The sequence below is a fragment of the Typopeltis vanoorti genome, chromosome 2, assembly GCF_054136105.1.
Source record: "Typopeltis vanoorti isolate ZY-2024b chromosome 2, IOZ_Tvanoo_1.0, whole genome shotgun sequence".
In the NCBI taxonomy this organism is placed as follows: Eukaryota; Metazoa; Arthropoda; class Arachnida; order Uropygi; family Thelyphonidae; genus Typopeltis; species Typopeltis vanoorti.
Genome location: NC_143550.1, coordinates 165,150,709 through 165,174,615, shown reverse-complemented (window position 1 = coordinate 165,174,615; position 23,907 = coordinate 165,150,709). Strand labels below are relative to the sequence as shown.

Sequence of the window (23,907 nt, the reverse complement as noted above, 5' to 3'; positions counted from 1 at the left end):
TAAATCACAAGCTATCATATACAAGAGAGATAAACCAAGGGGTCCGACAGGGATGTCCCCTCTCAGCAACTCTTTTTAATATCTACTTAAATGAAATAATAATAAAATGGAATAAAACTTTACATCAAGGAATTAAACTTTCTCCTACAGTAAACTTAAACACTCTCCTCTTTGCCGACGACCAAATAATAATTACAAATTCTGAAGATAAACTACAGAAAGCTATTTTAGATCTAAATGAGATATCCAAAGATTATGGTATAATAATATCAACAGAAAAATCAAAAACTATGGCCTTTAAAGGACAAGATCCAGGAAGAACTAAAATAGTAATAGATAACAAGATCTTAGAACAGGTGAATTTATTTAACTACCTACGATGTATGATCACATATGAAAATAAAAAAGATATAAACGTAAAAATCGCAAAATATTTAAAAATAACAGGTGTAATTAACTCTATATTTAAACCAAACCTAGTTCAAAAACAAACCAGTCTAAAAGAATACAATACATTAGCCCTACCAGTCCTATTGTATGGAAGTGAAATCTGGACAATAAAACAAAAAGACAAACAAAGATTAACAACAGCAGAAATGAAGTTTATGAGAAAAACTGCAAAGTATACCCTATTTAATCACAAAAGAAATGAAGAAATTATGAAAGAATTAAACCAAGAACCAGTAATAGAAAAAATTAAAAAAATATAAACATAAATGGATAGAACATATTCAAAGAATGAAAACAGAACGATTACCGAAACAAGCCTTAAAGTACAAGCCATCAGGAAAAAGAAAACCAGGACATCTTAAACGATTCAACGATGACTTCTAAAGCCGGAACAGGCCATGCTAGGCCTAAATCCTTGATACGTATGATGATGATATTTACTTATATGAGTTGCCAAAAGGTGTACCACCTTATTATTAGATTACTCTGGATTTAGAGAAAGATGTTGGAAATTTATTTTCCACTTGGTTAGGCTATAATAAATTTAGTTTAATCTTTTATCCAAGTGTATGCAAACAAAGGTTTGCACCTGAAGTATCTTCAGGACTGAGGCAACTCGTAGTAAAAGTGGACCTCTCCATTGCTTCTGCCTTAGTATCACCATTTCTGGGTCGGGCTCCCACTGACGAGACCTCAGTAAAGGGGTTGAAACCGGTCTGAGTAGTGGCCCTTCCCTTAATGTATAGCATTATACATGTCTGCGAGGAGATGTGCTTTGTATTATGGGAGATACTGAGTAGTGGCCCTTCCCTTAATGTATAGCATTATACATGTCTGCGAGGAGATGTGCTTTGTATTATGGGAGATACTGAGACAGGGAGTGATGAGAGCTTGGTCCACTTTTACTATGAGTTGCCTCAGTCCTGAAGATACTTCAGGCGCAAACCTTTGTTTGCATACACTTTGATAAAGGATTAAACTAAATTTATTATAGTCTAACCAAGTGGAAAATAAACTTCCAACCCCACACACAACTTGCTGATACCTATGAGATAGTCAATCTCTGATCCAACACTAGTCTAATATTCAGTCCTATCCACTCCAGTTTGACTATCAACTTATCATGTGGTAATCTATCAAAATCCTTTGCAAAATCTAAGTACAGCACTGTCCATCTCCCTCGTCCAATGCAGCTGTCACCCTGTTGTAATAAGTAAGTAGATTACCAAAACATGACCTTCCTTTAGCAAATCTGTGTTGTCCATCAAAGATAATACCCAATTCTGGATTCTGGTTCTCACTCACCACAACAAGTGATACACAGATAGGCCTATAATTTGATGTTTGAGTTCTGTCACCTCACTTATGAAGTGCAAATCTTGCCTTCCTTCCACTCCTTTGGAAATTGACCCATTGCAAGACTCATATTAAACAATTATTTCAAGGCAGATGCCAACTCCATGGCACATTCCTTCAAAATATGTGGTAATATATTATCATGTCCCATAGCCTTATTAACATAAAGTTTGCTCAATTTCCCCATGTATCTCTTGCTCACTTACAATCAAACTCTCCATGATGTCACATTCACAAGAATGAAAAACCTTTATGAACTGCTCATTATATATCTCAACTATATCCTCTGCAGCAGTTGTTCTTATACTGTTTTCTCAATATCATCCTTCCATAATCAGTTATGAGACAATCATTAAGAGTATAAAAAATAAATTTCAGGAAGATTGCAAAATATTCTGGAAGCTGTTGAAAAAACTTAGAAATGGAGGAAAGAATATTACTCCATAAAAGGAATTAGAGATGATAAATATATCATAAAAACTGAAGGTTAATATATTCTGGAGTAATTACTTTGAAATGCAACCCAGAGTACATATGTGATGATGTTTTCTACTTGAAGTAGAAAAAGGTCATCAAAAACCAGAAATGTGGAAAGACATCTGTAGTAGATGTTATTTGATCATAATGCTGAAATATGGCAATGTAAAAATTTTACAGTTTTTGTACTGCATAATTCAGACGGCATTGTCAATAAGGTCAAACTTCAGATGATTGGAGTAGAGCTCTCATAATACACATCTTTAAAAAGAGGATATAAAACAGTGCAAGGACTACAGAGAAATTTTCCTCCTGAGTAGTCTTGCTATGCTATGATTCATTGAGGATAAGCACACTTGAGAAGCAGTACTCGAGCATACATTATGTGTGGTATATTGAATAATTGCTATATATATCCATGATCCCAAAACATAAAAAGTAAATTCCTAGTTAAAAAAAAAAAAAATGTTTACTGGTAACAAAGAGATAGCAGATAAATGGAAGGAATATCTTGAAGGCTTATATAATGGAAAATAAATATGAATAATGAAATTATTGAACCATAATATGAAGTTGAAAAAGAAAGTCAAAATACTCTTACTGGATGAAATTAAAAGCAATTAATGAATCACCTAACTGAGAAACTGTAGAAACAGATGAGATACCAGCTGAAATTAAAAAAATGGGATATGCAACATAATGAACTTTATTTCAAGTGATTTAGGTTAATTTATGAAAAGGGAAAGGAAGTATAATGCATAGAATTATACATGTCCACAAGGAGATGTATTTTGCATTATGGGATACTAAGGCAAGTGATGTGAAGTCTTAGCTCCCTTATACGAGTTGCGCCAGTCCTGAAAACACTAGTATGTAAAATACAACAGAGGTCATATTTTACATACTTGCTTATGTATTGTAACAAGGTGATGAATGTATTGGACAAGGGAGATGCATATATGGTGGTATACTTAGATTTTGCAAAGGCTTTTAATAGATTTCCACACCACAAGTTTGTCACTAAACTGAAGCAGATGGAATTGGTTGATAAACTTGTGTAGGTGAATGGCTATCAGATAGTTATCAATAAGTTGTATATGGAGGGGAAGTGGCACTATCTCGAAAAAGGAAAGTCATTAGTCTGCTACATCTAGCTAGCTCTTTTTTTTTTCCCCCTAGCTCCAAAAATTTTAATCTAGCTCCTTCAGAACTAGTTTAGCTCTTTTTAGTTGTTTTTATAACTTACTGTTAAAGAAATTGTTTTAAAAGTTTTCCAGATGTTCGCATTTCATAAGGAATTGCATTGTATGTTTGGTGCAAGCATCGTATACGTTTCTTCAAACGCATGATGACGTCAGTCAGTCACATGACCCAACAGTCTGCCATTTTGTCCCCTTAAAGTTGGTAGCACTGCTAAAGTTAGTCTTTGCACAGTGTTCTGGTTGGTAGTTATGATAGCGAGTGGGACGTTTTCAAAGACTGATCGTAATTTGTTGCAGTAAAGAGTTGTATACCATTCTTCAAAAATGAGCAAAGAGAAAAATAAAGCTTAAAATAAAAAATATCATCCCAGACAGTCAAATTATGCCAAAGGTAAAAATGCACCGAACTAAGTGCTCTGCAATTGTAAAGAATATTCTAAGTGAGCATTTTGAAGAAGATCTAATTGCAGACATTGGAGATGAAAATTTCAGCTTGATAATAGACGAATCGAATGATGTCACATTGAATAAGATTTTGGGAATGGCAATCATTTATTATAGCAAGAAATTCAACAAAATTATGCCTACATTTTTGAGCGTGGTGGTTCTAGAAAATTGTGACACTAGTGGTATTGTGGCTGCACTGAAAAAAGAGCTCTTGACCAAGAAACTGGATTAAAAATCTCATTGCAATTGGTACAGACAATGCCAGTGTTATGGTTGGTGTCAATAATGGCATTTATCAACAACTGAATATAGACAGCTGAATATATTCCCTCCTTAATTTTAATTAGATGTGTATGCCATTTATTACAACTGGCAATGTCTCACACTTGTGCAGAATCTCTTCCAAGAAAATTAGAATTTTTAGTTGCCGAAACGTATAAATGTTTTTTACATTCTTCTTCAAGACAAGCAGCATACAAAGAGCTGTATCAAACTATCAACGAAAATGATGCTCTTCTGAAAATTGTAAGCAATTGTTCCACAAGGTGGCTCTCCATTGAACCTGCAGTAGACAGAATTCTCAGCCAGTGGTTGGAATTAAAAACTCACTTCAAAGTCGTGAGTGTGACTGAGAAATGTTACAAAGCTCAAATTTTGTGGGAGATGTACAAAGATGAATGGAATCTGTTGTATCTTTTATTTTTGCATCCTACTCTAGTTTAGCAAGTTAACAAAATTTTTGAATCTAACAGTGCAGATAAGATGAGATTATTTGAAGAACTTTCTCGTTTGATTCGCTCTATTGCTAATATGTTAGTGCTACCATCATCCACAGTCGACCCTCTAGAGTCAGAGATTGATGACTATTTGGATCTCAATCCAAATCTTGGTTACAGATTTGAAAGAAAAATTTCAGAGTTGATGATACAAAAGAAAATAACACAAAATGATGAGCGAAATCTTAGAAGTAGAGCAAGACAGTTTCTTCTTGGTCTCTTCAAACAGCTTAAGCAAAGGTTGCCTGAAAACTTGAATCATTTAAGAATGATGTCTTCTTTTTCTGTTGACAGTACCATAAAACATATAAAAGAACCTGTTACTCCCATCTTAAAAATAATGCTGAAAACTGAAAAAGATGTTGTTGCTGCTGCTGCTGAATACAGTACAATACTATCCACTTAAATAAATGGACAAATATAGAAAACACTGAGCTATTCTGGACGAGAATATAAAGATGCATCTGGAATGAATCCATTTAAAGAAATTGCTCAGTGTGCAATAAATTTATTAATACTGCCAAATTCTATTGCGGAAATTGAATGAATTTTTAGTTCCATGAATGTAGTTAAAACTAAATTAAGAAACAAGATGGAATTGCCAATGCTGACACTATTTTGTCAATCGAGTATGGCTTCAGGCAAAGCAAGTGCTGTACAGACTATCATTTACCAGCATCTACACTGAGTAATATTGGAATGATGTCCACATATAATAAAGCTGAAAATGTGAATTAAGCAAAGACCACATGGAAGATGTATTTAGCCACTTATATGCAGGTATCATTTCAACTTGAATAAAGTAAGTAACTTAAAAGTATCAGCTACTACTTTTAAAATTTTAGCTTCAAATTTTTATTTTTAACTCCTTTTTAGCTCTTTTTTTTAAAGATTTAGCTATTTTTAGTCATTTTCATTTGGCAACACTAATTGGGATAGGTTTAACTCGTGACAAACAAGTGTTTGCAGATATTGCAAAATTGAGGAGAGTAATGAGGAATCACATGTAGCCTTATAGGAGAAATTCACTGTCACTTCAAGTCACTGTCATAGGAGTCAATTTACTGTTGTAAAGTGTAAGGGTCTGAAATTTGGAAGGCATCAATGGCATGCAAGGGATACACTTGGGAGGGAAATTTTTGAGAAAGTTGAGGAGATAAGAGACTTTGGTGTAGTGACAAAGATCTCAAGTTCAGAACCTATACTGAAAGAAAAAAATTCGCTGTATTAAACTTTCCACCATAATAAACTATTCCTGTGATCCCTACAAGTTTGCTGGAGTGATTCAACTGTAATCATATTTTTGATGTTGTTTTTTTATCATTCACTCACTGGCCATTATTTATGGGAATCTTACTCCTTGTTAGTAGTTGTAATGTCTGTGTAATGCACTTTAAAGAAATTAAAAGAAAAGCTGAGGAGGTAAAAAAATTGCACAGAAAAGTAGATTTTTGTAATAATCATTTTGCCAATTAATAAGATGTCATACATGTTTTATATTTTGCATTCTTATGGTTTATCTATTTATTTCAGGAACAACAATTATATTACAAGGAAATTACAGAAGCATGTGTTGGCTCGGATGAACCCAGAAGAGTTGTAAGTTTATTTTTCATTATGATTTGGAGTGATTACAATTGACTTACATTTGATTCTTGGTATAAGTGCACACTGTTATAACTAACTTGCTTACTTTAATAAAGGATTGGAAAGCATGGGGATGCCATTCATAGGGAAATTCACTTTGGCAAACTATCCACTAGAACAAATTATTCCTGCCATCTCTATGAGTTTGCTATAATGGGAGTTGACGTATTAAAATTATGAAGTTTTAATTTTACCTGTTAATGGTAATAATGGGCAAGAAGTTGTTTCATTAATTTTTCATACATTTTTGCAAATCCATTTTACAGTCATGCCTCAAACTGTATGATGGCTCTGATCACCCTGGTTTATATTATGAAATGGTATGCACTATCCTTCCAGAGTTTGTGTGTGTGCAGATAAACCTTATCATCATTGATATATTAATAATGTGTTGCATTTGTCACTTCTCTTGTATATAATAAAACTGTTGGTGCATCATGAAAGACTTTTTAGTAATTTGTGGTAGAAAGTTTTTGGTATTGTTTCACTCCTTCTTTAAGCTCTCTACTGGATGAGGTGGATGAAATAGTGAGACCAAATTACACTTCTTATCCATGTTATTCAATAGGTTACAGAATCGCATCCAGATTTAGCTGGATGTCTATAGATGTCATGGCCAGTTGGGGGTTAAAGCACATTAAATTTCACTGATTCTCTTGAAATTCCAAATGTCCAAATTCCAGTTCTTCCCAAAGATTTTCATTTGGTGTTCAAGGTTTTGTGCTAGCCACTGCAATGTTCCAGTGTTATTCTCTTCAAACTGTTTACAGTCATTGCATTATGACATAGTGTTATCATGTCAGGTGTTAATAAAATTGCTACAACATGGATGTATCCATTTGTTGAAAACACCAGTGTAAACCAAGAAGTCCATGTATTATAACCACTAGGCTTAATCCTATGAGCAGCAATCCACATCACTGCACTACCACCTCCAGTTTCATTGTTGGGATCACACTCAAATAACAAGCATTCTCCTCCATCTTCTCTACCCAACCATGCCTATTAGACTGAAAGAGCACACAGCATGACTGGTCATTCCACAGAACTGATTTCCATTACTCTGCAGTTCAAATTATGGAATTTCTATTTGCGTCTTTAATCACATTGTGTAAAGTCTGATATTGCAATGAAGAAGTTACTCTTCTCATTGGATATCCCCAGTATAGTGTTGGCTCCTATCAGTTAGTATTTTAATCCTAATTGATCATATCTTGGGTCACGGTTAACTTCAGCACATCGCCAACTGTGGACTTGGGAATATTAACTCCAGTAGTGCATGTGAACTTACAAATGAAAGATTATGCACCATAAGAATCAGAACAATTTTGTTTTAATTTATGGATTATAAAGGCTTATGCACCAACATAAAAAAAGTAGTTTGTTAAAAGGGATTTTTTTTTTCTTCTGTAAAATGGATAGACAGTATGATTTGGCAGTCTGTAATAACATAAAAATAATTATTGGAGATTTCATTACTAAGGTTGGATTTATACATAGGAAGATATGTATAAATCAACAATTGGAAAACATAGTATATGTACCCACTCTAATGCTAATGGAGAGAAATCGATAGAATTTGTTATAAGTAAAAATATGGTTATATTCTCTAGATGTCATAAAGACATCCATAAAAGGACATGGATATCCCCAGATGGTACAACAATTAATCAGATTGATTAAATTTACCGTCGATTATTGTCGTTCTTGATTGGATAGCATACCTTGAAAAATGAACTGGTATCTGTTCATTTTTCAACACCTACAAACCGCTTCAAAAAGAAAACAACAGAATTAATCAAGTCAGTGATCACATGACCAGAGGAAACAATTAAAGAGCTATTATTACTGCATTATGCTCATGCTCCCAGAATTTATGGTCTGCCTAAAATACACAAAACAAACACGCTGCTATGACAGATAGTTGAAGGAATCAACAGGTCCCAATTATCATTTAGCTAAGAAACCAACTGCTACACTCAAGGAGTTGGTAGGTCATTCTACCCACAAAAAAAAAAAAAAAAAAAAAAAAAAAAAAAAAAAAAAAACACAACACTTCATGTTATGTAACTCTATCTATGAGGATTTGTATTAAGAATTTGATGAGGCGATTGTGGAAAAGTTCATTAATTGTAGCTGTCTGATCAAAATGGACAATGTTATTTAATTTAATTTTTAAATGTTTTTTTTTTTTTTTATTTTATTTTCAGGAGGCATTACAAAGTTTGTCTTCTGATCCTGGATTACATCAGATGCTTCCTCCATTATGTACTTTCATACTTGAAGGTGTAAGTAAAAGAAAAGCTACATTTTTCATATTGGCTAATGTAAGACACTTAAATGGTGATTTTCTTTGTAGCTGTTTGAGTTTTTTCTAAAAATTACATTCTTATTTTGATCTACTTGCTATAATCTATCTCTTTCTCTCTTGACCTGTAGGTAAAAGTGAATATTCCACAAAATAACCTTGCTCTCTTAATCTATTTGATGCGAATGGTTAAAGCACTGTTAGACAACCAAACACTGTATTTGGAGAAATATGTAAGTATTTTATATAAATTGAAAATTCATTAATTTTATAAGAACTGTTTCAGCTGCAGTTTTTACACTGTAGTTTTCAAAAATAAATTATATTGTTAAAGCATGTTATTCCATCACTTTCTAGACTGTACTTTTAAAATGTTGTATAGTTTGCCCACAGTTTGTAGGTCTCTCCTTGGCTTCTTGCCAAGAATAGTCGATTCATACTGAAGGGGAGAAAGAAATGAAGGACGTACCAATTGGTCGCCAACACGCGAAATTACGTGTTTATAGGTAAAATTTTCCAACTGTTATGCAAACAACATAGTTAACTACAATGATCATAAAAGAGAAGTTAATTTTCCGACGTGTAATAATAAACAACTCATCCCACAATACGGATTGATTACCCTATTATCGGAATGGATTCTCCTCCTGTTGACATGCGCAGAAGTGTCGAAGGGTCTCGAATCTGTCGGCGAACTATACCATGTAGTATCTAGTAGTCAAGACTATGACCAAACCTTCCAAAAGCAATGGTAGCACAGGAATGAAGTGCTGTTAGTCCAAAAAAAAAAATAAGTGTCTACATTAAGGGCAGATTTATTTCTTTATTCATATGGGGGTTCCCCTCCCATTCCTCCACCGTCCCTTAGGACTGGTTGAGCTCTCCTAGTGAGGTATTAAGTATGTATTTTATGGCAGTAGATACGTGTGTGTGTGTTCACGCACCAGTTTGTTTGTTTTTGAGGGACGAAAAACCCGATTTTCTAGGTGAAAAAACCCTCTACTTCTATATGAGACTGGCTAACTGACCTTTAGTCGAAATGAGACCAGATAAGGGAAATACAGATGTTATTATTTATTCTAATGATTATAACAAAAAATAAAATAAATAAATAAATGCAGACCCTGTTAAAAGACAAAATACTACTTACTGATTAAAAGACAGGAATTCCACTACATCCACCCACCCAAAAAATGTTATAAAATTATTAAGAAAAGTTACCTCAACATGTATAATACATGTGTAATATACACCTCTATTCCTCAATGTATACAGTAGATGTGGATTATAGCAAATGCCATTACACTGAACTATGGAAAACTCCCATACACCTAATCCTATTTTTAATTCACTATTGCAAATATAACATAACATAACAAATATAACATAACAAACTGAATTTACTAGCATATGATGTATGTTACAATCCACATCCTGATATGTTCATTTTTCTGAACACAGATGTATGTATTTCCATCTTAATTTTCCCAGCACAATAGCAACAATTATATCTGCATTGCAATGTCACTAGACATGAAAGGAGATCACTATTGCCTAGAGGGGAAGGGATAGTTCTACAAGGGGGAAAAAATTCTATATTCAGACAATAACAATCAGTGAAAGGAGTAGATTTAGTGATCAACACTAAATACAAAGATAATCTTCTTGAATGGCAGTATCAAGTAGAGTGATATGGGCAAATATCAGAATGGGAAATTGTAAAGGAATTTTTTTAGGCTTTAGAGAATGCAGCTGACACAATGGAAAATGAAAAGTTGGGCCTTGTTGGGGACCTAAATAGCAGAGTTGGAAATGATTGTTAGACATACAAAAATATTTGGGGAAAATTTGGAGAAAAGAGCAAAGCTAATAATAATGGCAAATACCTGTTGGATTTCTGCTCAGGACATGGACTGGTTATTACTAATACAATGTTCCAACATAAACAAGTGCAAAAATTTCACATGGAGAGAAGAGGCAAGGAATAAGAAAAATCTCATGGACTATATTATTGTTGATAGAGATGTTTACATACTGGTGTAGGATGCTAGACTGTACAGAGGATTTGAAATTGGAAGTGATCACCATTTAGTCTTGAGCAGGATAAAATTGAATTTCATATTGAAAAGAAGAAAATGTAAGAAAGTTGAGCAGCTCTCAGATGTCAACTGTAGACTAAAATACACAAACATTCGAGAAAAAATGAGAATTTGAGAACAGGAACCAGACCTTGGAGACTTAGTGGCAAGCCCTGAAGAAAACATTGATTGATTCAGCTGGAGAGGCATGTTGTGAGGTTGCCTGCAAGGATAGAAAAATTAGAACTCCATGGTGAACACAGGAAGTTAAAAAGGCAGTGAAGGAAAAGAAGAAAGCTTATCAAACGTTCCTGGCAAATAAGCCAGCTTGTGCTCTTAGAGAATACAGAAATAAATGTAAGAAAGCTAAACACTGTGTAAAAGTAGCTAAACAAAAGTCATGGGAGGACTTTGGCAAGAATATAGAAAATAAATATCAAGAAGGTGGGAAAATATTCTGGAAGTTGTTGAAGAAGCTTAGGAATGGAGGAAAGAGTGCTGTAAAAGGAATTAGAGATGATAACGGTGACATCAAAACTGGAGAAAACGATATCCTTGAAGTATTGAGTAATTGCTTCGCAAAATTGCTAAATGAAACAATCAGTGACAGCGAAGTGGTAAAAAACATTCAACAGACAGGCAATCAGGAATACATATCCATACATTGAAGTAGAAAAGGCCATCAAACGTCTGAAATGTGGAAAGGCAGTTAGAGTAGATGATATTCGACCAGATGATGCTCAAGTACAGAGGTATGCAAGTCTTACACTGGCTGCACTGCAAAGTTTAGAAGTCTTGAACAGAGAGATGAATTCCAGATGATTGAAGTAGAATTCTCATAGTACCAATATATAAAATGGGAAATAAAACTAAATGTGAGAATTACAGAGGTATTTTTCTACTGAGTGTTCCTGGTAAGAATTATGCAAGTATACTTGAGAATCAGTTGAGAAGGATTGTGGAAGGGAAGCTTGGTGAAGAACAAGCTGGATTCAGGCCAAATAGAGGCTGTCAGGATCAGATTTTCACTTTACAACAAATAGTTGAGAAATCATGGACTATAACAAAGATCTGTATTTAAATTTTGTAGATCTGGAAAAGGCATATGATAAGTTTCCAAGAGAGAAGCTATTCAAACACTACAGTTGTATGGTGTCAGTGGGGCATTATATCAAGCAATACTTAATCTTTATTTGAGCTGTAAGTCAGCAGTTAGAATTGAAGGAAGTACAGGAAGATGGTTTAATGTTAAATCTCGTGTCAGAAGGATGTACATTATCCCCTCTGCTATTCATTATCTATATGGATCGCATTATGAGGTAAAGTGATAAGATTTCATGACGAAATTGAATAACTGTTGTAATAGATATTAAACCTGATATCAAAATTGGAGATGTTCATCTGAGATCTTTGCTTTATGCGATGATGTTATAGTTCTAAATAAATCCCAACAAGTCTTCAAGATTCCATGACTAAATTGAATAACTATTGTAATAGATATGGTATGAAGGTCATCAATAACAAGACAAAAACAATGAAAATAGGCAAAAGCATTGAAAATATCAACTGCATTATGCATGGAGGACCTATAGAACAAGTAAAACAGTTCAGCTACTTAGACGTGATTTTTAATGAAGATGGGAAATAGACAACAGAATCAACAAAGCTGGTATGGTAGGAAGTCAATAGAATAAATTTATATGAAATAAGAGAGAAATTTGTCACAACACTAAATTAACTGTATACAAGACATGTTCAAACTAATTTTAATTTATAGATCTAAGAGCTGGGTTAGAAATAAAACACTTGACTATAGACTAGAGACCACAGGTATGAGAGTCCTGAGAAAGATTAGGGGCATGAAAAGATGGCATCAATGGCAATATCATATTAAGAATGAGGATATTAGGGAAGAACTTGTCATCGTTAGCATCTGGGAACGTGTTAGTAGATCTAATCTCAGGTTCTGTGATCACTTAAACAGAATGGAAGAGGAAAGATTAGCAAAGTAGGCGTTCTGTGCCAGTTTGGCAGGAAAAAAAACCCAGAGGAAGACCAAGATATAGGTGGGTTGATACAGTAAAAAGTGCCTTAGAAGATAGAAATATTAGATCTGATAATGTTGGAGTCTGGACAGGTAACAGATTGATTTGGAGGAAAATTGTAGATAGGATGTTATTAACAATGTAAGTTTCATGTAGTACTATCATCTCCTGTACACCCCCTTGAGGGTACATGTCAGGAATTTGATGATGACAAAATTAGGTTTTAATGGACAATATGCAGCCCAGATCATCATGTGAAACACAGTCAGTTTTCTTTTTATCCTCAGTCCTTTTGTGTTATAAGATTTATTCTGTTTTTTTATATCATCATTTTGATTTCTGAATATTTATTCAAAAATCAAGATGATAACATATCAAAATATTCATGCATTGAACACTGAATAAATGAATCATTCCATATACATTCCTTTACAAACTTATTGTCACCTGCATGTATGATGTGGTGGGGCAAAGGGGGTGGGAGAGTTTTCTTTACTCATATAATATATTTCTAAATAGTACATATATCATGTAGCTTCAAGATATCATTCCTGCAGTAACATCCTGCATTGTTAGCAGACAGCTCTGTACAAGACCAGATGTTGATAACCACTGGGCACTCAGAGATTTTGCTTCTCGCCTCTTGGCTCAGATATGCAAGTAAGTATTTTCTTCATCATCATTTTAGTAAATTTTACATTCGTTTTGAACAAATATTTTGAGTAGATAATCAATCTTAAAGTACAAGTGGCCGCACTTGTACTTTAGAGACCGCAGATATGAGAGTCCTGAGAAAGATTAGAGGCGTGAACAGATGGCATCAATGGCAATATCATATTAAAAATGAGGATATTAGGAAAGAACTTGACATTGTCAGCATCCAGGAATGCGTTAGCAGAGCTAATCTCAGATGGTATGGTCACTTAAATAGAATGGGAGAGGAAAGATTAGCAAAACAAGTGTTCTCTGCCAGTTTGGCAGGAAAACGACCCAGAGGAAGACCAAGATATAGGTGGATTGATACGGTACAAAGTGCCTTAGACGATAGAGATATAAGATCTGATAATGTTGGCGTCTTGGTAAGTAACAGACTGATTTGGAGGAAAATTGTAGATAGGAAATTAGTAATGATGTAAATTTTTCATGTACTATCTTATCCTGTACAGATGAGGGTACATGGCAGGAATTTGATGATGATGACTTATTTTTTATTGGTGGCTCCAAAGTAGCATAAACAGCATGATTGTCTTTTTAAAAAAGGATTTCCATTATCCTGAGCAGAAATTCAGCAGAAACATACCGTTATTATTAGCTTTGCCTTTTTTTTTTTTTTCCAGATTTTCCCAAAACCTTTCTGTATGACTCGTTGGATTCATTTCCTACTCTGCTATTTAGATCTCCAACAAGGACCATGTTTTTCATTTTCTTTATGTCAGCTACCTGCTCTAATGACTCAAAAAAACTCCTTCACTTCTTCCTTAGGAGAACCTTCTGTGGGACTACAGGTACAAATAAGTTTTATAGTCCATTTCTCTATTGTTGAAGTTTGCCCACATAACTAATTGAAATTGCTTTCCATCCAAGAAATTATCTCCATATTTGGTATTGAATGCTATTGCAATTCCTTGATCGTTATTGCTAATATATATAACATCTTGTATTTACTTAGTAAGATCTTTTTTTGTTACTTTTTGTGTTTTTGTCAGTAATGCTAATTATGTACATGTGGTACTTTTTTAGTACCACGTGTACATAATTAGCATTACTGACATAAAGGAAGTCGAATGTGGTTTCTGCACGTTCGACTTCCTTTACTTTAATACTCCTTATGCTAATGATTCATATCTGCAATTCTTCTGATATTGGTTTGTTCATAGCTGACATTTCACTGCCCTGGTTCCCTGATGAAAACAGCAAGAGCCTTATTGAACTGGGCAATGTCATCACAGCCAGAAATAAATCTCATCATGTTGTATCAGCATATGTATTCTAGTTTAAGTGCCAATAGAGAATACAATTTGGTCAGCTAATTCCCAAACTACCACCCCCATCATTGTTCATTCAGTACCCAGATGATACCAAATAACAGGGTATTCATTCAGGGTGTGTACATTCGTTAAAGGTGATGTGGATGTCTTCTCCCAGTTATCTAGCTTTGATCCTTAAGCGACCCTGCTAAATTATATTTAGTGGGGTCACTTAAATGTCAAGATTTACAGCTAAATATATTTAGTTGTAAATCTTGAGCACATTGAAGTTATGAATAGCATTTCTTGAATATATTGATATTGGATAGAATGTAGATTGGAGGTTATAAATTGCTTTGCTCTGTCTTTTACTAACCAACTCATCCAAATTATATCAGAATTCAGATTTAGGTACCTCTGTAGAGTAAGGCACCTAAATTTGAATTCTGATTGAAAGTCAAGTACTATCATCTGAAAAAGTGGCATCTTCTAAAAAAAAAAAAAAAAAAAAAAAAAGGTTTACCCATTTTTTTTTTTTTTTTTTTTTTTTTTTTTTTTCATTTCGGCAATGAAAACATTACTTAAATTAAGTAGATATTAAATCCCACATCTTTGAGTTTCTTATTCGGTTTTAAAACTATGTGGGATTTAATATCCCCTTAATTTAAGTAATGTTTTCATTGCCAAAATGAAGCTTATTAGCTCTTTATACTTAAATAACTTAATGGTTGCACCTGTTTGGAAACTCATATCGCAGAGTATATATATAAGTTCTTTTCGCTATACACTTTGGTATTAGGTTTAGTTACTCACTGATGAAGCCTCAAAAAAGGCTGAAACCGGTCTGGGTAGTGACCTCCCTACCATAATGTAATAACAGCATACATTTCCTAGGAAATGTGTTTTTACATTATGGAAAATACCTAAGAATAGCGATCAGAATTTACCGACTTTGCTGCAAGTCTTCCGGTATTGCACTACGTGCTAGTGTCACTTGCATTTGCTCACGCCAGTGGTCGCCGATACTTTATAGTTTACTATATTCGGCAAGAAACTCTCTGATTCCAATCTTTGAGTTTCTTATTCGGTTTTAAAACCATGTGGGATTTAATATCCCCTTAATTTAAGTAATGGTTTACCCATTTTTTTTTTTTTTTACCTAAAGTAGGACACTGAAGGTAATGTGTGAATTGGCTTTGAATTTCCTGCACTGTTAAACTTTTAGCTGCTTTTAAACTGTAACTAATATCTTATTTTCTCAGCATTTGGCTTTTTACGTATTATTATGATTACTATTTATAGGTACTCGATAAAGTCAAAAGTCTCATTGCTGAAGGCCCACACTATCTATAATAAAACCAGTATTATTTTTGACAACACTCAAATTTCCAGATAAGATGAGATTTCTCTTCTTGGACTTACCCTGACATCAAGCCACAGGAGAGGTTTGAGGTAGAGTTGCTACTGTAGGTATAAGTAGATCTTCTGATGCTATTATCAGATCCAACACTCTGAAACCTCAGGTCCGTTCCATCATGTGCTGTTTGAGATTTATAGAGTTATCCCTTAGTAACTGTATAAATTCTATTTCCATTTTGCCACGTGCCCTTGCCTTTCAATCTAATCTACATAATTCCAATCTACATCATCATAGTTGAAGTCTTCCATGATAATTTGCTCTTCCTGTGCTCATTGTGCTAATCTGCTGATGTATGTTGTCCACGTCTTCTTCTGGACATCCAGGTCTATAGCAGCAACCAACAATATATTTTGTCCTGTTTGACTCTTATCTCACACCAGACAACCTCAAATGAACCATTTCCCCTCAGATCTACAGTCTTTCTTAACTTCTATTTTTATTGGTTAAAGTTCTTCAGCTATCATTAATAATACCCCTCTTCCTACCCTGTTTCCTCTGAAAATACAATATCCATTACATTCTCTCTCTCTCTCTATCTCTCTGTAACTACATCATTCTCTGACAACCAGATCTTGCTGATGCCAGTAATTTTTGGCTAAATCGAGCTGACCAATGCTTGAAGACAAAAACTCCTCTCCTTTATTTCTGATATTTCAGGCATTTGTGTATATGCATTTCAAAATCCCTGAATTCAACATACTGCTGAATAATTTTGTCACTGTTGTTATACACTTTAAGAAAGTTTGGCATACCTAAATCATTTTTTTTATTACTAATAAATCCTTAAAATGAGGTGAATTTTACAGAGAAATATAGCTTATCCTGCAGCTTTTTGACATCTGAATATATTTTTGTTTGTACTTTCAGAAACTTTAATACAAGCACAAATAATATCCAGACAAGAGTGACTCGAGTATGCAGTCGAGCTTTTCAGCATGAAAAGGTACCATTAGCATCTCAGTATGGTGCTATCTCTGCACTGTCAGAATTAGGGCCAGAAGTAGTAAAAGCATTTTTATTTCCGAGAGTGAAGGCAATTGGTGAGAAGGTGCATCAGTGTCTTGAGGGGCCAGTTATGAGTAGTGTAGACAAGAGTGCAGCTGAGCATATTAAACAGCAGATTGGAGTAAGTGTCCATGTGTTTCTTGTTAATTAAAAAAATGGGATTTGATTTCCTCAAGATTTAGAACTCAAGCTTTCTTATATAATAATTAATTTTTGCACATCTCTTCTGCAAATATGCTATTTATATTGAACTACTGCTGTACTTGGAATAACTCTCAATACAGTTATTCTCTTAATAAATAGTGTAATGTGGTTTTGAAATTTGTAATGTGCCATGAATGGAGGATTCAGGCTGTTGTTTCTTTTTATAGTGATGGTCAACTTTATTTTAGTTTTCTCACCCTTTTATGAGGGAAGAGGTCTGGCAAGTTCTCATAAATGCTAAGAACAAAATGATATTAAAACAACTGATATAACCACAAGAAAGAACATATTAGTAGTAGAGTTATGAAGGCAGATGATGTTCTTATATATCCTTGTAAGTTCTTTCTTGTGGTTATATCAGTTGCTTTAAAATTTTTGTTCTAGATGTTTATCAGAACTTTCCAGATCTCCCTTGTATATCCCATTAATCCTTTGCTATCTGATGAAATAGGTCATTATTCCAACTACAAACTGCTTTACCCCCATCATTATTTGAAATTTGTGGTCTTTCTATGAAAGTAATAGAAGCCAGATGCCCAAAATGGGTAAGCCAAAGGCTCAGTAATATTCCAAGCCCGTTTCATCTACCATCTACTGGTAGACTAAAACAAATATCTCAGGATAAACATCCAAAAAGCCATATCAAACAAGTAGTTTTTTGTTTTGTCTATTTTTTTTTTATATAAGGAAAAAAAAAATTACTCAGTTAAATAGCCCACAATGAGTGAGCCAAATCTTCAATAATATTCCTTAATCCAGAAATTTCATTGATTAGACCACAGATCTAATCAATCTATCTTTACTGAACAGTTAACAGTTAATCTCAGTAATCTTCCTGGGTCTGACTTCCAGTGAAATATTTTAATATAAATTAAAGATGCCAAGAAATTATATTCTTGGTTTAATCCTTTATCCAAGTGTAAGCAAACATATTTTGCACCTGAAGTAACTTCAGGACTGGGCAACTCATATATAGAGGCTAATGGTTTCAACATCTATCTCTAATCCAGGGTATTTTAATAATAATGTTCATCTTTGGTTTGATTCTGGGGAGAGTAGAGCAGTTATGCTAGAAGATAGATAGGGTGCCTCTCTTTTTCACGAGAGGCACCTACTACATCTTAATTGTACTTCAATAAAGGTCCAAGCCAGTCTGAGGTAATTGTTGTCAGCAGCCTCTGTATTCAGGTAGACTAGATGTGGGTATACCTCATACATGGTGTTTGCTTACACTTGGGTATAGAATTAAAACAAGAATATAATTTCTTGTCAAAGGTAATCTTGAAGTTAATATATCAGATCATAATCCAATCTTTAAATTTAACTACATGAAACAAGTGTGGAACACTAAATACAAGGATAATCTTCTTGAATGACAGGCAATATCAAGTAGAGTGATGTGGGAAAATATCAGAATGGGGAACTGGGCAATCAGACTTATTTGTGTCTGTTGTCACATGGGAGATTTTTCTAAGGAAGAGGTGAAGACATTTTTTTGAGCCAGCATAGAAGGCAGTGGACACAATGGAAAAGAGAAAAGGTTGGTCCTTCTTATACACCTAAACAGCAGAGTAGGAAATGATTACCAGACATATAGAAATGTTTTAGGAAAGTTTGGAGAAAAGAGCTAAGCTGATAATAATGGTAAGTACCTACCTGGATTTCTGCTTAAAGGAGATAAAGGTGACATGAAAAGATGGTTTCATGTTAACTCAGGTGTGAGACAAGGATGCACATTATCTCCACTGTTATCATCTGTATGGATCACATTCTGAAAGAAAGTGGCATTAAATCTTATATCAAAATTGGCAATGTTAATCTTAGCTCTTTTCTTTATGCATACGATGTTATATTTCTAATTTAATCCAGTATAACTCTGCAGGATTCCCTGAGAGAACTGAATAACTGCTGTAATAACTTTGGTATGAAATCAGAGAGAGAGATATGTGGTGAAGTTGTCCTCAAAAATAGAAACTTCATGGTGGTCTTAGCAATTTTAAAGAGACAGTAAAGGAAAAGAAGAAAGGTTATCATAAGTTCCTCAGGTAAATCAGCTTGTGCATTGGAGAATACAGAGAAAACGGTAAGAAAGCAAACCAGTGTAAAGTTAGCTAAACAAAAGTCACAGGAAGATTTTTGTAAAAACATGGAAAATAAATATTAGGAAGGTGGCAAAATATTCTGGAAACTAATAATAGGCACTTTAATGAATAATTTTGCACAAATCTTTTCGTGGCATTTTGAAAAAATTCTGTGAAATCAATGAATAATTGCTAATGCACACAAAATTAAAAATTTATGGAAGATAGCATCTTGAAGCCATTTTCTTTATACTGATTCCATAAAAAAGTAAGAGAGCTTCTTACTATATTTATAATTCCCTTTTCCATCTGTCCAGTACTACAGATTTGAGAAATTACACAAAAGTATCAACCTCTACAAAATCAGACCACTTTCTTTTCTTCCAAAACCAGAGTACTTAAAGCATAATCTTCATTGCTCAGCTATCAATAATTAACATTACAGATATCACCAAAACCAAAGAAGAACAATTGTACAGTAAACTCCTATAATTTTTTTGATCCAGCTGATAAAAAGAATTTAGAAAGGAATTTTTTCCAACTATCAAGAAGCATGGTAGAGGTTACTGTAAACATAGTAAAATTTGTGTTTTTACTTATAACATTTTCTATCTCTGTTTATTTTATATCAGTTGCGTATCTTAAAAATGCATGAGGAATTACTAATTTTTAAATATAATTTTAGAGAGTGGTGGCTTCCATATTAAAATCAAGCAGGCAACCCCCAGATATTTTAGAAGAATACAAAACCGAGTTTGGATTTTTAGGGTCAGTGATTCATAATCAGGTGATCAGATCCAGACAGCAATTAACTACCACGACCGCTACTGCAACTATAGGTAGTACAAGAGCTACCTTTACAGTTACACAGGTAAGGATTTAATAAATGCAAGTAATAATTGTAACATTTCTGTATATTAATTAATAATTGAAAATGTCTTCAGCTTTTTATAATAGCAAACTCATAATTCATTGATAAAAGATTGTATAATTAGAAATGAATGTGATATGAAGCACAGTCCCATTTGTGAATGTCCCATTTACACCATATAACTATAGCATTTTGAACAGCACCTTGGCATAAGCCTTTTCCAGATCTATGAAACTTAAAATACAACTCCATGTTATATTCCCAAGATTTCTCAACTCTTTGCCTTAAAGTGAAAATCTGATTTTGACAACCTTTATTTGGCCTTAATCCATCGTAGTCTTATCCAAGCTTCCCTTCCACGGTCCTTTTTAGTCATTTCTCAAGTATACTTGCATAAATCTTACCAGGAACGCTCACTAGGGAAATTCCTCTCTAATTCTCACATTCAGTTTTATTCCCTTTTTTTATAGATGAGTTGTATGAAAGCATTTCTCCCATCATCTGGAATTCGACCCTCTGACCAGGCCTTCTGAATTATGCAATGCTCAAATATGGAGGTATTTTATACCTCCATATTTGAGTATTTCTAGTAGAATTTCATCAACTAAAGCTCTTTCCACATTTCAGATTTTTAATAGCGTTCTCCACTTCAAGTATTGATATGTTTTCTACCACAGTGCTGACACTGCTTGTTTCATTTAGCAGTCTTTCAAAGTAATGACTACTCCAGATATCTAGAATATCTTTATCTTCCATTTTCATGTCATCATTATCATCTCTGATTCCTTTTACAGTACTCTTTCTTCCATTTCTAAGCTTTTTCAATAGCCTCTAGAATATTTTGCCACCTTTCTGATATTTATTTTTTCTGTTCTTACCAAAGTCTTTCCATGACTTTTTTTTAAACTAGTTTTACACATTGCTTCACTTTCTTATATTTTTCTCTGTTTTTTGTATGAGCACATGCTGACTTACTTGCCAGGAACTTTCAATAAACTTTCTTCTTTACCTTGACTGCCTTTTTAACTTCCTGAGTCCACCATGGAGTTCTGATTTTTCTATCCTTATAGACAACCTCGCCACATGCTTCTGTGGCTGAATCAGTCAGTGTTTTATTTAAGGTTTGGTTCTTGTGTTCAACCTCTTTCATTTTTTCTTGAATAATGTTAGTGTATTTGAGTCTGCAGTTCATCTCTGAGATCTGCTCAACTTTGATCTATTTTAAAACTTTCTTACATGCTCTTCTTTTCAATATGCTATTCCGTTTTATCCTGCTCAAAACTAAATAATGATCACTTCCTATTTCAAATCTTCTACTCTTGTATCCTGAACAAGTAGGAAAACCTCACTATCAACAATAGCATAGTCAACAAAACTTTTCTTATTTCTTGCATCTTCTCTCCATGTGAATTTGTTCACATTTTTATGTTGGAACATAGTGCTAGTAATAACTAGTCCATGTCCTAAACAGAAGTCCAGCAGGTATTTCCCATTTTCATTTGCTTTGCTTTTTTCTCCAAATTTTCCCAGAACATTTCTTTATGTCTGGTAATTATTATTATTTGGTGTCTCCATGGAGTCTGGAGACTCATGGTTGGAGACCCATACTAATTATACAAAGCCTATTGTGCCTCTCTTTAAACTCATTCACTGTCAGGAAACTCACAACTAATTAGTAATAGTATGTTAATTTACTGACATCCTACTTTCTCCAAAAGAAATACTATGTCTTTTGGAGAAAGTAGGATGTTCTGTCAATAAACTTAGCTCTCAACATCAAGACCACATCCAGCTCATCAAATCTGGCCTAGCACCACATGGGATTGAAAACACTATCCACAAAATCCAGTGGGAAAAAACAAAACTATTGCACAGAATCCGTGTATATATATATATACACACAGTAAACACGAATGCTTACACGAAGAAAGTGCTGAAGCCTTACTTCATTGACCTAACCTCAATCATGATGACTGTCTTACCATTCCTAAAGTTTGGTAAATTGTTTTCCTCAACTGTATTAAATAAATTTATATTCTTAGATTTAATTTTTAAGCTCAAATTATCTAATTTTATTTTCAACCCAGTAGTTTTTAACTAATGTATATATAGAGATTCCAATATAACACGTGCTTCGCTGTTTCTTTTATTCAAATTCCTTACTGTTTTTCTCTTCTCAAGCTAATGATGTCTCATGATGCATATGACAAAATACTGAATGATAAATAATTTTTACTGTGGTACACATGTGGGTCTATAATCCTGCAGCATGTTGATAAGCAGAGAAGCTACCCACTACTGGAAAAAAATATCACTATGTATTAGAAATTTTGATATAATTTGTGAATATCTTATGACTACAGTTAAGCTGGATGCTGATAAACTATTTTATAAGTCTACAAATTAAGATGAATTGACTTTAAAAATTGTGCATTGCAAAGATTTTAAAATGTAGATATTTTTCTCAATAACCAGAATATAGTAAATTATAAAAGCTTAAGATTGAGCAAACCAGTTGTTCTGAAAATAGCAACATTATATTGATAACATACAAATTTTGCAATGTTCACATTCAGTTCTGACATAGCCAGTGTGAGGGACAGCGTCTTCAGAAACTGAAAAATCTTTGAATACCAAAAATCACTTTGTTTCAATGCTATTTTTTAAATAACGCAAACAGAATTAAATTGAAATTGAAATAGAGACAAAATAATTGTCATTGTTGAGGAGAATAGCACGTTTGTGTTTAAAAGCAGTCAGTTGCAGAAAAAGCCTGGGGAAAAAAGAAAAAAAAAGAAAGATCATCGTGTACTAGTGCTGCATGTGATTACTGCCATGTCATATCTGTTGGAGAACTAAAGCAGCTCATCATCAGATCTGTATTTTTGGTTCAGAACAGATTCATCATCAGCCATTGTCAATCCACTGCTGTATGAAGGCCTTTTCAAGATTACTCCAAAACTCTCTGTCCATGGCTCTCTTTTTTCCATGTCACTCCTTCAAATCTGATGATATCATCAATCCATCGTGATTTAGGTCGGCGTCGTGGAATCCAATCTAGTACTTCTTTTGTCCATCGCTGATCTTGTCTTCGAGCAATATGCCCAGCTCATTGCCACTTCCGATGTTTCATTAAAATGAATTGCTGCTGTGGCATTGGTGTATGCTGATTTGATGGTTCTGATGTAGGACTCCTCCACTTGTTGGTTTTGTAATGCTTTAAGTATTGCACAAGTTTTAAGTGAATCAAAGGCTTTCTCATAGTCAATAAAACCAAGACATAGTGGTAATTGATATTCATTACACCATTCAATAATCTGTTGTACAACTTGAATATAGTCCATTGTACTAAAACCCCTTCGAAGGCCTGCCTGTTCTTTTGGTTGTGCTAGGTCTAGAGTCGCACAAAGCTTATGAGCTAAGACTTTTGTAAACACTGTGTAGACCATTGATAGTAGACTGATAGGTCATTAGTTCGTTAAAATTTTTCTATCTCACCTTTTTTATGTATCAGAATTAGGGTAGCTATCTTCCATGTTGTTAGTACATCATTTTTCTTCAGAACAGATTTAA

The 23,907-nt window shown here is 33.9% G+C and overlaps 1 protein-coding gene across 1 annotated transcript in view; it reads left to right on the top strand.

Annotated features, from left to right (window-relative positions):
* Nucleotides 1–23,907, top strand: part of LOC150109613 (transcription initiation factor TFIID subunit 6-like) — a 98,336-nt gene that overhangs the window by 48,165 nt on the left and 26,264 nt on the right. Inside the window, exons 6-11 of the mRNA XM_090409210.1 lie at nucleotides 6,242–6,307; nucleotides 8,566–8,643; nucleotides 8,795–8,896; nucleotides 13,322–13,446; nucleotides 17,041–17,299; nucleotides 20,149–20,334. Coding sequence (XP_090265336.1) covers nucleotides 6,242–6,307; nucleotides 8,566–8,643; nucleotides 8,795–8,896; nucleotides 13,322–13,446; nucleotides 17,041–17,299; nucleotides 20,149–20,334 — 816 coding nt within the window. The remainder of the gene's footprint in view (nucleotides 1–6,241; nucleotides 6,308–8,565; nucleotides 8,644–8,794; nucleotides 8,897–13,321; nucleotides 13,447–17,040; nucleotides 17,300–20,148; nucleotides 20,335–23,907) is intronic.